The following is a 16,499-nucleotide window of genomic DNA, read 5'->3' as shown; positions in this document are numbered from 1 at the left end:
TATTCATTGCATCGCTTAGTTTGTATGGACTGCAAATGTCACTTGATACGAGACAACAAAGTGAAATAACCTCCTATCAGATGAATGCGTACCTTGACTCGGTCCAAGGTTCAAATCACACTAACACCACATACTGCACTGTCTCGCAATGGCGAAACTGAACCTGATGTTATTCGGTCTGACTGTGTGGCTGGTACCCGTCAGTCTGGAGAAGAGCAGCTTCACGCCCTTCAGGGAACAACTGAACGTCCTTGAGAGAGAATTACAAAAGATGAGAGCGCTTATTCCTGGCACAGAGCCGAGTTCGATCAAACAAGAATTGTCAAAAAGCACTGGTCTCGCAAACACCCTTCCCGGTTTAGTCCAGAGGTCTGTCACTGAAACTCTTGGGGAAATGCTGAAAGACAAATCCATCGAAGGAATAATCAGTGAACGTGTTCGAGGAGAAATCAGGTCCCTTAAAGGGATGGTCCATCATTTAAAGGGACTAGTGCGTTTATTGACACATCGTGTTACCCAGGCGGAGACTGAGCGAGAAATTATGAGAAAGAACCTCGACAAACAGCGCAAGGAATTCAATGAGAGGGTCAATACTTTAGAACAATCGCTGAATATGTCACAGGAGGCGTTTATGAATGCAAAGACATATATGGATGTTTTTGACAAAAATGTGTGTGCTGGGTGTGAGCCTAAAGCTGACAAACATATGACAAGGGTTACACAGGGGGCGCATGTGTCGTCAATGACAGTGACAACCCCTTCCCTCAAACCGCCAGTTGCGACTGATGAGACCGCCCGGATCCTTGTTGTTCCATTCTCGGAGGCTGAGACGCCTGTTAATCAGATACATCTGAAGAATAATTCAGTTCAGAGATATCCCTTCATTGTTTTAAGGGAAGTAGTGTCTGTAGTTTATATGTCAAGAGAAAAAACGATCTATGCTTCTTCACGCAATCCAAAGAGGATAGTATCGTACAGACTGGACCAGCCAGGTATGTCAGTCATACAGAACAACATGGCGTCGAGCGGCATGACCGTGGACGGAAGGCGATACGTCTATTTTACGACATTTTATCCTCATTATACTGTGAGCAGGATGACCAAAGGCAGAGGTATGAGGAGGGTAGTTGATCTGACGAACTGTGGTGGATATCCGCACAGCATTGCTGTTGTAGGGTCCATGATATACGTTGCTTGTGATACTAAACTCGTTGAAATGAACAATTACGGTAAAGTCTTTCGTGATGTGTATAGAGGTAGTCACATATATGCTGTGAGTTTGGATCCAGACAAACGCGTCCTATATTTTAACAGCGACACGAGGGTGATAAAGATGCCTGTTTCACATCACCGGGTCACCCGGGCAATAGCATTCTACCCCAACCGAACGATGGCATTACGTGTCAATAGTCCGCCACATATACAGAAGAAAACTGCAGTATATTTCGCCGACGTGTTTGAGTTGACTTATATACCCCGGAACTTTTTCGTCTACAAGAACAGGATCTACATTGGCAGTCAGCTCGGTGGACATGTTGACGTCCTGTCGGACACGGTGCTTTATGAACTCCAGAGGCTACAGACGGCAACTGTTAATATTGCTCTGATTCCTTCCGCCAGACGTTATGGCAGGGATGGTCGCCTCATCACGGGCCGACGCCTTAGCTTGTACAACCACCTGAGGTCGATTAAAAAAACCCAGGACTGACATACCATCACAGAACACCACACCTCATAGACACAAACACCATTGGCAAAGGCAATGTATGCTGGACAGAACACCATCCCTTACAGATACAGACACCACGGGCAAAGATACGGAAGTTGGACAGAAAACCATCCCTTACAGACACCAAAGGCTACACACAACACCATAGAAAATTACATATATCAAGCACAAACACTATAGGCTACACATGACACTGTCTCTAGCGGACACAGACACCTTAGACTAGACTCAACACTGCCTCTAACAGATACAAAACACTGTAGGCAAGACAAGACACCGGGTATAACAGAGACAAACAACCATTGACAGATACGCTAAAACAGAATAGATATCATTTGAGGACTGACAATCAACACAATAGAACCGTAGAACAAACACTACAGAAATTGAGCCATATATTGATAACAACTTCTCTATTATATTGTGAAGCAATGTTTAGGAGATAAACATCATGTGTTGATCAATTTCCTGGTGTTATTGAGACTTTGAATCATGGAAATTCATTTGGAACTGACGCCGTTCGCATGGAGTAACATCATGTATATATAAAGGAATGGAAAGGCCCTATCCAGTATCTGCAGATATGACAGATGGCACATGGTCACCGTCAGAGCTAGAGATATGAACAATGAAAGAAGTAGAATGGTTAGCCATGATCAGTGCGGTGTATTGATAGGTGTTGGAATAATTGTAAGAATTAATCTCCCTGATGTTGATTAAGTTCATATAAGTTAATATGCAATGTAACCAAGCAACAGTGGATGTGGTCCTAATACAATAAACACCACTAAAATGTAATGTTTCATTAATGGTGGATGTTGTAACATGTCACAACATAAGGACTGATGTTTGTGTTATGTGTGTCTCAGAATGGCTGGGGCTGTTGTGTCGTGTCTCAACACTTCCACCCGCATCATCAGCAAGACTTCTAAACGTTCCCATATCACACACGTGTTGAAAGAACTGCATTAGCTACCAGTTAGGGGCAGAATTGACTTTAAGATCCTCTGTCTGACATACAAGTGCCTCCATGGTTTGGCTCCCTCATACTTGTCTGAATTCCTACATCCGTATGTCCCCGCATGCAACTTGCGCTCAAAGACACAAAATCTACAGGTCACCCCATCCTACAAACTGAAATGCTTTGGATACCGATTGTTCTCTTACTGTGCACCTGTGCTTTGGAACTCTCACCCATGTGCCATTAAAAGCTCTGACACAGTTGATATTTTTAAGTCCAGACTTAACCCACCTTTTCTCAGTATATTACTTATAATTTCAGCAGTAAATACTCTAGTGTAAATAATCTGTAGCGCTTTGAGCATGCTTGAGAGTGTGGAATAGGCGCATTATAAATATGCCTTCATTATTATTAACATAACGGAGGATGTCTGTGCCATGTTTGTCTCAGAAGGGCCTACATGTGGAGATGTGTCTCAATGCAAAATCTTGATGGTGTTGTCTTGTGTGGCCCAGTATTTGGACTTATTTCATACAAAAATAAGAAAGAGAAATGATCTAAAAATAATTTAATGTCACTAAAATTGAACAATACAAACAATATATTTGTAATTGCATTCTTCAGACAACACACACACATGTGATCATTGAACAAAGTCAGATCATAGGCTTTGATTATCCAAGTACTAACAAGCACCTCAGAATAATGTCCAAGACATGTGTGATTATCTTCTCTTGCGAACAGTATCAGTTGAGTAATGATCATGGCTACACACAACCAGCCCATCTGTCACTTGATGTACTGCATACATGAGTGCAGGATCTCCACCCCATGCAGCTCCCGGAGACGTTCCAGATGTCTGAAACAGAAGCACAAGTTGTACAGGGTGGTCATGTTGATAAATGACTGAGTGACTGATCTGGGTTAATTGTTGTCTTTAACAGTATTCCGGTATTATCATGGCGTGTCAACTTAACATACGAGGAAAGCCCAAAGTGATGCAGATCTCCGACATGTACCACTTTGATGACACCCATGAGTACAGATGGAGTGTCACAAAGCTAAAACAAGAGCTAAACTACTCCAAACCTCCATGCAAGATGTATGTAGCAGACTGCATGAAATAACATATACCTTAATAATAGATGATTGAATGTTACTGTTTAGATTTGTGGGAATATGGAAAATTAGATTTGAGTACATGAAATGTCTAAGGATTATGAACTGCTTAAAGTCACCAAATGCACTTCAAGAGATCAATCATCAGTAAGTGACACTCAAAAGTACATTGTATGTACCAGTTGTGCAGTACTGGGAGGGAGGAAAGCTTTATCAGGAAGCTTTCTTCATATTTAGAACATCCATAAAATCCCTTAGACAAAGACTCACTGTCATGGCATATCTGAGATTCAAACCTGCAACAAACAGATCCTAGTTCAGTTTGGGATCATAGGGAGTTTCAGGCTTAGCCCACTGTGCCACCTGCACCCCTTAAAGAATAGTATAATGTGACACACATCAGGGCTCTTACTTTGGGTCTCCTTGAGTTAGCTTGGCTATGAGGATGGCACAGTTCTGTTGTACAGCTGACTGTTTCCCGTCTCTGGCCAAGACAAGCAGCTCCTTGATGATGTCAGTCTTTGTCAGGACCTTGGCAGCTTTGGGTACAACAACACAGTGACTGAGACAGAGGGCCGCATTACCTACAACCACCTCATCTTCATCACTCAGGAGGTCTTTCAGGAGGCCTAGACCTGTAACACAAAACATCTTGCTGATGAAAGATTTGAGATGAATTGAGAATCAAACATTTGCAATTCCTGAAGCAATAATATGGATATTTGTTATGAGTATGTGTGTGTATCTCAAATAATGGTGCTCTTGTGTGTATCTCATGTCCTGGTGCTCTTGTGTGTATCTCATGTCCTGGTGCTCTTGTGTGTATCTCATGTCCTGGTACTCTTGTGTGTATCTCATGTCCTGATGCTCTTGTGTGTATCTCATGTCCTGGTGCTCTTGTGTGTATCTCATGTCCTGATGCTCTTGTGTCTCTCATTTCCTGGTACTCTTGTGTGTATCTCATGTCCTGGTGCTCTTGTGTGTATCTCATGCTCTGGTACTCTTGTGTGTATCTCATGTGCTGGTACTCTTGTGTGTATCTCATGTCCTGGTGCTCTTGTGTGTATCTAAAGTGCTGGTGCTCTTGTGTGTATCTCATGTCCTGGTGCTCTTAACATTATGCAACATTTGTTTTATCTGTATAACATGTTCTGCTGTGTAAAGGACATTGGGTTCTACTGACTATATGATATGTTCTGCTATGTGTCATGACATATTGTATGTATAACATCATGTTCTGCCATGGGTGTAGCATCATGTTCTGCCATGAGTGTAGCATCATGTTGTAAGTGGAAAATGTTCTGTTGTGTGTATAACATCATTTCTGCTGAGGGTATAACATCATGTTCTGCTCTGTGTGTCACATCAAGATGAATGTATAACATCACGCTTGCAGTATAAAACATCATGTTCTGCCATGAGTATAACATGCAATATGTATAACATTATGGATGTTATACTCATGGCAGAACATGTTATACCCTCAGCAGAAATGATGTTAAACACACAACAGAATGTGGTACTTATGGCAAAACATGATGACATGACACACAGAGCAGAGCATTAAGTCATACACATAGCCATAAATGATGTTATACACACAACAGAATGTGGTACTTACGGTAAAACATTTTTGCAGTGTATAACATCATGTTCTGCTGCATTAACTATGATTTCTGCTACACAAGTGGGGTAATCTGTTACAGATGATGATTTCTGTTCCTCACCTTTGTTATTAACAACATATCCCCGAGCTGAGTCATCTAATTGAGTGCACGCTGTCAGACACTTCAAGGCAGATTTCTTATTGGTCTTGGTATGGCCCTACAACAGAAACACCCATACATTACATTGCTGTTTTACAGTCATTAGATATACACAACCATCTGATACATGAGTGATGTGAAAAGGGGTGGGGAGTGGGGAGATTGAGCCATCCTGTATCTAATGAACAAGAAGTCCTGTGACAAGTTCCTGACACGCCCCCTCATTTTCCCAAGGCAAGGGAGTTAACATCCTTGTGGAACAGGCTGAAAGTTGGTGACCTGATCACCACCAGTGGCTGTTTACAAGTTATCTCTAGTCAACGTTCCCCATTCTGATCTATAAGGTTCAATACAATGTGTGAAGGCCATTTCTGGTGTCCCCTGCCGTGACATTGCTAGAATATTGCTAAAAGCGGCATAAAACCATACATACTCACTCACTCACTATTAAGTTCAACTTGTCATGCATTGGTTTCAAAAGAACAGACAGTGTCCAGTCAGTATCTCTGATCCATAATCAATATCTTTACTGTAATATAATGAGTCTTACCTCACAAACATCACTTGAGCCCCTTAATTAAAGACCAGAAAATTTTGGGAAAATGTTGTCTCCCAGTTGACAGAAATGTGCACTGCCATCACCAAAGTCGATTTTGTAATGTGATTTTGATTGGACTTATAAGTCCAGCCAGTTTATAACTACAGAATTCCAAATAATTCAATGGTGGAAACAGGATATTTTTAGTTAGCTAACTCTCTTGCCTTGGGAAGATGACAGTTATGCTAGTGATAATAATAATAATAATAATGTAATTTTTAGAGTAAAATTGATATTTTATACTTATCCTGACTCATGCTCTTTTGCTTGTCTTCTTCTTCTTGCGAACATAGTGGAACACTTGTATCTCCTTATTTGAAGCTCCCTTCAAAATAAAATCACTAATTGGTACTCACCACGAGTTGCTCCCCTTTGTCTCCCCTGGCGGGAAAAGGTGTCGCCACCCTCTGGCCATGTGCTCCACTCTCTCCTGATTTAGCGAGCCCAACACTTGAATTTACAGGGAAATCCAAAGTGTTATGTGGGGAGGATGGGAGGGCTAACCTCATGAGTCAGGATAAGTATAAAATATCAATTTTACTCTAAAATTACATATTTTTCCTTATCCTGACTCATGCTCTTTGCTTGTAGCATCCTACGAACGGAGGTGGGTAACAGAATACTTTGGATTTATAATTAGTGATTTTGTATAGATATACTGTAATATCTCCCACGGGAACTTCATGAAGCCTTAGATTTAGGATGTTTCCTGTATAAAGAAACCATAGGTTATATAAAGCCATTAAAGGGGAATTACATTATGAATATATTGAACAATACATATAAATTATATATATATATATATAGGTGACTCTGATAGAGGCACTGAAATTGACTATATCCAAGTATATGCTTAAGGTAGAATACTTAAGCTGAACATATATACATAGCCCTAAACTCCTTAGAGTTATAAGCTAGATGAGTATGTATAAAATACATATTAATCTTGTGAGGCTAATATTTTAACGCCACGAGGGACTGTCAGTTGCTGAGCTGAGGACCAGTGGTCCGAATGGTGAATGCCAGAGACATCTTCTGTAGTGATGTCTCTTAGGTAGTGATTAGCAAATACCATGTTAGATTTCCAATAGCATCCTTCCATAATCGTGTTCAAGGAACAGTTACCGTAGTAGGGCGAGGGTAGAGGCCAGTGCCCTGATCTCATGTGGATTTGATGCTATTGGTGGGTCCAAGCCTGCTGCCTTGTAGGCACGGAGAATGACAGTCCTTATCCAAATAGATATTGTGGTCCGTGACACTTCTGTTTGATTCAGTAGGCTTATAATGGGATGAATAAACGTTTGAGAAATCTTCTCCTTGTTTTGGATCGTCAGTAAAATAAACTTTGAGCTCTTACCGACACAGTGATAGGTCTTGTGTATCTTGTGATCCGAGAATAGAGGATAGCCGGGATGTGGAATAATCTGTCTGGTTGACCTGGCAGTTGATTCTTTGCAATGAAATCCCATCTTAATCCGAGGTGTGCTGTGTTATGATTGTCATCAAACTGTATCCTCTCGTAATCCAGAGCGCGAATTTCAGACATTCTTGCTGCTGTGGCTAGCGATAGCAGAAACAATGTTTTCTGTGAGAGAAATTCAAAGTTTGTCGATTCCGGGTTTCATAGACCTCACTGCGAGGTGTTGTAACACTACATTCAGATCCCAAGCTGGGCGTGGAACTTCCGCTTTGGTCCTCCAATCGAAAGCTCGTAGTAAGGCCAGTAACTCTGGAGATCTTGTCAATTTGACACCCGCTCTCATGGTGATTACAGAGCTAAGCCGCAAGATATGTTGATATCGTTGAACCTTTTAAATGTTTGTTTTGGCGTAGGTAACACAAATAGTCTGCCACTTGAGGTTGTGGAAGCCTCTCTTGCTGTAAACCCTTTCTTTGTTGCATAATTTTCGAAACTGTGCCACTTGTCGCCGCATACAAGTTACGAGTTGAGTAACGTAAAGGCAAGCGTGACTGCTTTTGCCGCCCTGGCAGAATATCCTCTCTTGTTTAAACACATTTGTATACAGTCCATACGTGTAGTTGGAACATTGCTGGGTTTCCGCACTTGTTTGGTGTGAGGATGAATTAACAGGTTTGCGCCGCTTGGGTAGCTCCAGTGTTGGTTGACCGATTTCTTGAATTAGTATGGAAACCACGCTCTGGCCGACCAGTAGAAGCGCGACCAAAGTGAGTTGTAGGCTCTGTGTTTGTCTGATTTTCTGTAATACTTGAGGTATTATTGCTGGCGGAAACGCTGCATCGCATTGAGGCCTTCCCATGATAGACTTAGAGCGTCCGTTGCCCAAGCTTGGGGGTCTGGGACTGGTGACACGAATGTCGGTAGCTGATTGTTGAATCGCGTGGCGAATAGGTCTATTAGCGGCCCTAATTGCTTGATTATCTGTGCAAAATTTCCGGTTGATCATCCACTCTGTCGGTGATGGTAGATGAGGCCGAGAGAGCGCCTGCTAGTATATTTCTGGCTCCGGGAATGTGCACTGCTCTGACATGTAGATTTAGATCTTGTATTAAATCGAACAGTTGAAAGCTTAGGTTCAAAAGGTTCATCGATCTCGTTGAGCCTTGCTTGTTTATGTAGAACGCCACTGTCGAATTGTCTGTATGGATCATTAGGCGCGCATTTTGTAGAAATGTGCTCCAATGTAGAATGGCGTTGATTACAGCTTTCATTTCTAGACTGTTTATATGGAGTTTGCATTCTTGCTGATTCCATAACCCTGATATCGTGTGGTTGGTGAGATGAGCTCCCAACCTTGGAGTGACGCCTACATACAGATGGGTTTTGTATTCCTGCTCTGCTAAACAAATCCCTTCGCAAGACATCGATTTCTTGGTCCACCATAGTAGATGTGGTCTGAGATGTTTCGGTAGACTGAATGGTTGTACATCGTTGAGATGTGCGTTGATGAGGACCTGTAGGGGACGTAACTGTAATCTGCCTGTGACAGTCATGTCTTGGGCTGATGTGAGAAGACCTAGTAGGCTCTGCCATTGTCGCAGTGGTAACGGAGAGAGTAGAGCTGGTGGAATGGTCTGTTGTATCTTGAGCCAACGGTCTTCTGGTACCATAATACGGTTGCGATTTGTGATGAATCGAATACCTAGGAACTGTAGGTCTTGGCGATGGTACTAGGTCCGACTTGCGTGTAAGTTTACTAACCAACCTAGTTGTGTTAGTAGCTTTATGATGTAATTTAACTGTAGTTTGAGACGCAGTGGATCTTGATCTACTTGTATCCCGTCGTCGAGGTAAAAGCGCGTGCGAGCCCTTTGACGATGTAGAAATTTGATAACGGGTTTCGTTATCCTCGGAATAGCCAGGGGCTGATGATATTCAATGGGAGTACTTTCCACTGGTAATGTAGCCCTTCTAGAGTAAATCGTGGGTATTTCCTGGAATCGGGATGAATGGGGATGTGCAAGTAGGCATCCTGTAGATCTATGCTGCCCATGTAGTCCATAGGATCTAATCATCTGGCGTAACTGAGGTAAATGTATCATGCGAAACTTCGGTGGTTTCGCGTAGATAGTTCTTGTTGAAAAAGCTCATGTTGTAGATGAGTCTGTATTTCTCCGTGGAGTTTTTCTTGGGAACTAGGAAAACTGGGGAGTAGAAACCTGGTTCGACGTTTGCTTGGTCTATTACTTCTATGGCCTGTTTGGATAGGAGTGATGAGACAGCCTCTTTTATCTTTGGTAGTTGTTGCGCTTGTAAATCGAACTTGGGGGGTTTGATTGTCAGCGGAGGCTTGTCCTGTAGAGGGATACGAAATCCGTGTTGAATAATGTTGGAGACGTAAGGATCTTGCAGTATTCCCCAGTTTTCCCAGTGTAGTTGGAGGCGTCCACCCACTTGAGCTGGTTGTACTGGAACGGCTGGGGGTGGAAGACTCCAGTCGTTCCGAACCTGTGTTTCAGCGTCTATAATTGCGGGAACCTCTGGGTGTCCTGCCTCTTCCTGATCCTCCTCTATAGTTGCCATATGGGCGACGAAAAGAATCTTTACCTCTAGAGCTGGCTATCTTCCTGTCTCTTGCTCTTTGTAGGCCCGTGAACTTAGATCTGCCTGAGTATCTTTGTGAAGTCTGGACGAATGGCGCTGGCTAGTGTGTCCATCGATCTAATCATAAGGACTTCCCTGGAATCCTTAGAGACTTCCTTGGCGTACCTTATCTTTTCTCCGTCAAAGATGGATGTTGTCGACCACGGGGCTGTATAAAGTGGGGCTGTAAAGTTCTCCCCAATTACAGGAGGCGAGGAGGCCTTGACGACGAGCTAAGGTCAGTGCTGCTGAAACAGATGTAAGATGATCCGCTAAAACTGCTGATCTTTCTTTGCATAAGTAAGGCAGAATAAATCATTCTATCATCTTCCTCGTCGGAATCCCGAATCTAGTAATAAGAGTCTCATTGATCGTCCTAGATCTATTTAACCCAAAGAACATACGCCTCATCATGGTTTCTATATGAGCCAACTTATGCGATCATCCATCTTGTAAATCTTGTTCTTTACATCGCTGATGATCTTATAGTTCTCATCGATGTCCTGGGCCTTGTAGAAGGAGTCCATGTTATGCGTGGAGAACTTCTTGGCTTGAAAGTTGGGTAGATGTGGTATCTGAACTTTTCGTAGCTTTCTGGAAGCTGCATCTAGATTCTGTGGCACTGCCGCTAATCGGTCGATCGGGGGTAGAGTGATTGCATCTGGATCATCTTCCTTCATCAAATACGCCTGAGCTGTATTGCCACTTTTAGATGGTGATGTGAGATCTAGGTTATTGACCATCCATACCGTATCTCTGCATCAGAAAATATGATTCTCCATCATCCCTCAAACCATCATCATTAATCAATTGTAGATGCTCTTCGGACTGCGTGTAGCTGTCTGTATATCTGATGAGGTTTGTGGCGATCTAGTTGACTTGTGCGCTGCTCTATGTGGAGATCTGATGGGTGATCGACCTGGTGATGAACGGAGTGGAGATCGTCTATGGGATGATCTTCTCGGAGACTTGTGAGGTGAATGTTGATAGCTTCGCGAAGCTCTTCGGCAGTCCCTCGATGTTCTTCTAGACGATGAAGATCTGGAATCATATGTCCTTTCGCGAATGCCTTCGCGAAGCTTCATTTGCGTCCGGTCCGGGGGATCGATGATATGACCTTCGCGAAGGCTTCCGTGATGTCTGATGGTCTGAGTCCATATCTAGAGATGAAATCGAAGATGGTGATGATCTCTCCCGCCTTACATCTAGGTCCTTCGTCAAGGTGGTGCGGGACTTCCTTCGCGAAGGTGACATCGTCTTGGCTGCTACGTTGACGGGGGGTGCCTCTGGGGTGCTGTCTACGTTGGAGCCTTCGCGAAGGCTCGGACCCTGCTTGCGCAGTTTGTAGTGGTCCTCCATGATGTTCATAATCTGCCGCATCATGTCTTCTGGGATGATCTGTGACGAAGTCGTCGGCGTCTTTTCTGCGATGGGGTTCACATCAATGACGTCTGACGTCGGTGTAGAGGCATCAGGCTGCATGGAGATCTCTGCAGAAGTCACAGTCGCTGACACCGGTCGCTTCTTCTGCCGTAAGTCGGGGATGATTATCGGCTGATCATCGTAGAGCCCAACTCTGCTGCTGGAGCGATCTCGGCTGAGAAAGTTCTTGCTGTCTTCGTGATTTCCCTTTGGAAGTCTGCGCTGCCCTGGGTGTCCTCAATCTGCGCTTGAGACGCGGCGATGAGGCCCTCTCTTAGACTTAGTCTGCAATGGCCGGGATGTCTGGGGAGGCGGTCGTTTCTTGAGTAACGGACTCGCGCCCCACGTTCCTCTGCGCAGGGGTCTCTAGCAGAACACCAGGCGGGAGAGGGTCGTCCTCGCTAGCAGCTGACTGGAAGGAATATCTGGACTCTCTGCCATGTTTTGCCCTTGTTTGCGTGATCTATCTGCAGCACGTCTTAAAGACGCAAAGATGATATTTATTAAATGCAGAATGAGATAAATTAATGCAGTAACTGCAACGGTGGAATTAAACGCACACGTAGAACAACTAGGGCATATTACATGTGGATCGGAGGCAGAAAAAGCGTAATCTACAAATCGTGCAGATTTTCATGAGCGTAAAACTAGCTGAACAATCCGCGAATACATTGAATAAACAGTAGAAATCACGATAATTAATCAATACAAATAGTAAAGGATACTAGCTATACCTCTATAGTAACCTATGAGAGGTAAAACTAAGAGATTATCAAAGGATATGTGTGTAAGGAGACACAAGGCGCTCTCACATCCTGCTCACTGGGCGAAGAAGGAGAGAGTGAAGCACATGGCCAGAGGGTGGCGACACCTTTTCCCGCCAGGGGAGACAAAGGGGAGCAACTCGTGGTGAGTACCAATTAGTGATTTTATTTTGAAGGGAGCTTCAAATAAGGAGATACAAGTGTTCCACTATGTTAGCAAGAAGAAGAAGACAAGCAAAAGAGCATGAGTCAGGATAAGGAAAAATATAGCATATTTGTTACGCGCATATATCCATGCTAAAGCATGCTCAAAGCGCACAAGATAAAGATGAGATTAATGGTAAAGAGCTACAGTTCAAAGGCTATCTTGAACATGTGTGTTTTTAGATTGGATCTAGAAGAATGGGGCTCTGCGGGAGACTGTTCCAGGCTATACATAGGATTGTGTGTGTGTGGAGGGTGATATACTGAACATACTAAGAAGTGAGTGTAATACTGAGCCTACCCGTATCTGCTGAAGGAACAACTCAGGTCCCCCGTTCTGACACGCCCACTCTACTGCTGGAGCTGCATGGGGCAAGATGTGGCTCAGGAGTCCCAGACCTCGCTCCAGGATCATGACACACACCAACTCTGTCCGACACAACTCAACACAATGCTGACACAAAACACAGGCAAACTCAGCAAGATTTGGACTAGTGTTGGCTGTCAGGTGCAGGAACAAACCAAGCACCTCGCTGACTATACCCCGGTGAACAGAGTCCGTCCTAGACCTTGCCAGATGATGGGTCTGAGAAAATAGAGAAGAAGCCTGAATGAGTGAATGAATTTGTATGCCAAATGCATCATATAAACATGGTGATACTGCTAGGAATAGTATTTCATTTACTAAACTACCTGTCACTTTATCAGGGAGGAAATATTCAAAGATGTTAGTTCATCTGTTAATGTGCTGACAAACCAGGGTCAAGATATGGGACAACTGAGGATTCAAACCTGCAGAGGATGCTGAAGAGAAAGTTAATTTGAGCAGATCAATGGGCTGTCTGTGTCTGGTATGATATGATGATTATCATGCAACCCATGTCAGAGAATCAAACCCAGGGCTTCAGTGACAAGTGAATACTACAACCAGCAGCCTACTCCACTGTCACATTTTCAACATTAAAGAATTGAAGTATATTTGTTCCGATATTTGGGGACATTTTTCATCAATAATAATATACACTGATAATTTCAGGGGAATCAAATCCTAGATAAATGACTGTATCTTTTCTGTGTACAAAGGAAGTCTGGTGCATGGTATACAATGAGAAAGGGCTGCCTATCATATATCATGAACTGTACGAGGTGGGACATGTGCATTGATGAAGTCTCCTCACCAGCAGGTAAACGCTATCCTCCCACAGATGTTTACAGGCGGCCATCTTGGCCCTGATGGCCCTGTCACTGGCCAGGTTAATCATGCAGGTCACAGCACTAGCCAGAACAGCCGTCTCGCAGGAACTACAGTGCTGAAACACAAGTACCCATCATGCTTCACATTCAGTCTCCATTGTTATCTGGCAGTGGAGACTGCTGTTGGATCACTACCAGGGAATGTCAGCAGCAGCAGCAGCAAATGACTGAGGCACTCATAAAATATTGCTGTAGTGATTGTAACTGGAGTGTGAATCAATGTTACCTCCCTTGATGGTTGGACTGTTCATTTACCAGTAACAACACAATTATGTATGACAGCTTTCAAAATAGTATCTTCAAGCATGACTCACCAACATGATGTACATAGCCTACAGATTCATGTCTATCCAGAATGCACTATTCTCATTTTCTTTGTATGAAAACTAAAAAGTAGTTTGAATACTTACTTATATGATTACAGAGCTTAATGTAATGTATAATGTACACCGGAGTTAATGTATATTCTGAACCCAAATTTGTCAATCCTCCAGTATTCAGTTTTTACTAACCACACAGGATCCAACAATGAATAATAAAACATCCCCGAGTCTATTGTCTATTGAGGAAATGTAACACTGTACGCATTATATAAACCAAGCACCTGTGCTCAACTTACCACAAGCTTATGGAAGGCAGGGAAGATATCGGAGTCCATCTTGGCTTGTATCTTACTGCGGAACCTGGACATGAAAAGGATATGTTGAACTAACCCTGTGTTAATGGATCATATGTGAACCCGGTGACACCCAGCAATACCCTGTGACACCCTGCAATACCGTGTCACACCCTGCAATACCCTGTCACACCCTGTAATTCCCTGTCACACCCTGCAATACCATCACACCCTGTCACACCCTGTAAAACCCAGTGACCTGTAGTAGTACCGAGTAACACCCAGGTACATCTTGCAATACCCCTGCAATACCAAGTGATGTCCTGTTATATCCAGTGATACCATACAATACCGAGTGATGCCCTGTTATATCCAGTGATACCATACAATACCGAGTGATGCCCTTTCATATCCAGTGATACCATACAATACCGAGTGATGCCCTTTCATATCCAGTGATACCATACAATACCGAGTGATGCCCTGTTATATCCAGTGATACCATACAATACCGAGTGATGCCCTTTCATATCCAGTGATACCATACAATACCGAGTGATGCCCTTTTATATCCAGTGATACCATACAATACCGAGTGATGCCCTTTATATCCAGTGATACCATACAATACCGAGTGATGCCGTTATATCCAGTGATACCATACAATACCGAGTGATGCCCTTTATATCCAGTGATACCAATACAATACCAAGTGATGCCCTGTTATATCCAGTGATACCATACAATACCGAGTGATGCCCTTTATATCCAGTGATCCATACAATGATGCCCTTTCATATCCAGTGATACCATACAATACCAAGTGATGCCCTTTCATATCCAGTGATACCATACAATACCAAGTGATGCCCTTTTTCATATCCAGTGATACCATACAATACCGAAGTGATGCCCTTTTTACATATCCAGTGATACCATACAATTGATGCCCTTTATATCCAGTGATACCATACAATACCAAGTGATGCCCTGTTATATCCAGTGATACCATACAATACCGAGTGATGCCCTTTATATCCAGTGATACCATACAATACCAAGTGATGCCCTTTCATATCCAGTGATACCATACAATACCGAAAGTGATGCCCTTTCATATCCAGTGATACCATACAATACCAAGTGATGCCCTTTATATCCAGTGATACCATACAATACCAAGTGATGCCCTTTTATATCCAGTGATACCATACAATACCAAGTGATGCCCTTTATATCCAGTGATACCATACAATACCAAGTGATGCCCTTTATATCCAGTGATACCATACAATACCAAGTGATGCCCTGTTATATCCAGTGATACCATACAATACCAAGTGATGCCCTTTTATATCCAGTGATACCATACAATACCAAGTGATGCCCTTTCATATCCAGTGATACCATACAATACCGAGTGATGCCCTTTCATATCCAGTGATACCATACAATACCGAGTGATGCCCTTTATATCGAGTGATACCATACAATACCAAATGAAGCCCTTTCATATCCAGTGATACCATACAATACCGAGTGATGCCCTTTATATCCAGTGATACCATACAATACCGAGTGATGCCCTTTATATCCAGTGATCCAGTGCCCTTTCATATCCAGTGATACCATATAATACCGTAATGCCCTTTCATATCCAGTGATACCATACAATACCAAGTGATGCCCTTTATATCCAGTGATACCATACAATACCGAGTGATGCCCTGTTATATCCAGTGATACCATACAATACCGAGTGATGCCCTTTTATATCCAGTGATACCATACAATACCGAGTAATGCCCTTTCATATCCAGTGATAACATACAATACCGAGTAATGCCCTTTCCTATCCAGTGATACCATACAATACCAAGTGGTGCCCTTTCAGTACAATACCGATGATGTCCTGTTATATCCAGTGATACCATACAATACCGAGTAATGCCCTTTCATATCCAGTGATAACATACAATACCGAGTAATGCCCTTGCCATATG

At 43.0% G+C, this 16,499-nt stretch overlaps 1 protein-coding gene across 1 annotated transcript in view; it reads right to left on the bottom strand.

The window, feature by feature from the left end:
* Positions 1–3,243: 3,243 nt before the first annotated feature.
* LOC124289992 (tetratricopeptide repeat protein 12-like) overlaps positions 3,244–16,499 on the bottom strand; it is a 30,350-nt gene continuing 17,094 nt past the window's right edge. The window contains 6 exon segments of the mRNA XM_046726653.1: positions 3,244–3,549; positions 4,222–4,444; positions 5,537–5,633; positions 12,928–13,212; positions 13,805–13,936; positions 14,500–14,563. Of these exon segments, the coding sequence (XP_046582609.1) occupies positions 3,480–3,549; positions 4,222–4,444; positions 5,537–5,633; positions 12,928–13,212; positions 13,805–13,936; positions 14,500–14,563 (871 nt within the window). The 3' untranslated portion in view covers positions 3,244–3,479.

The sequence above is a fragment of the Haliotis rubra genome, unplaced genomic scaffold (genome assembly GCF_003918875.1).
Source record: "Haliotis rubra isolate DU_JTF1 unplaced genomic scaffold, ASM391887v1 Scf454, whole genome shotgun sequence".
Classification (NCBI taxonomy): Eukaryota; Metazoa; Mollusca; class Gastropoda; order Lepetellida; family Haliotidae; genus Haliotis; species Haliotis rubra.
This window is presented reverse-complemented; position numbering and strand designations above follow the sequence as displayed.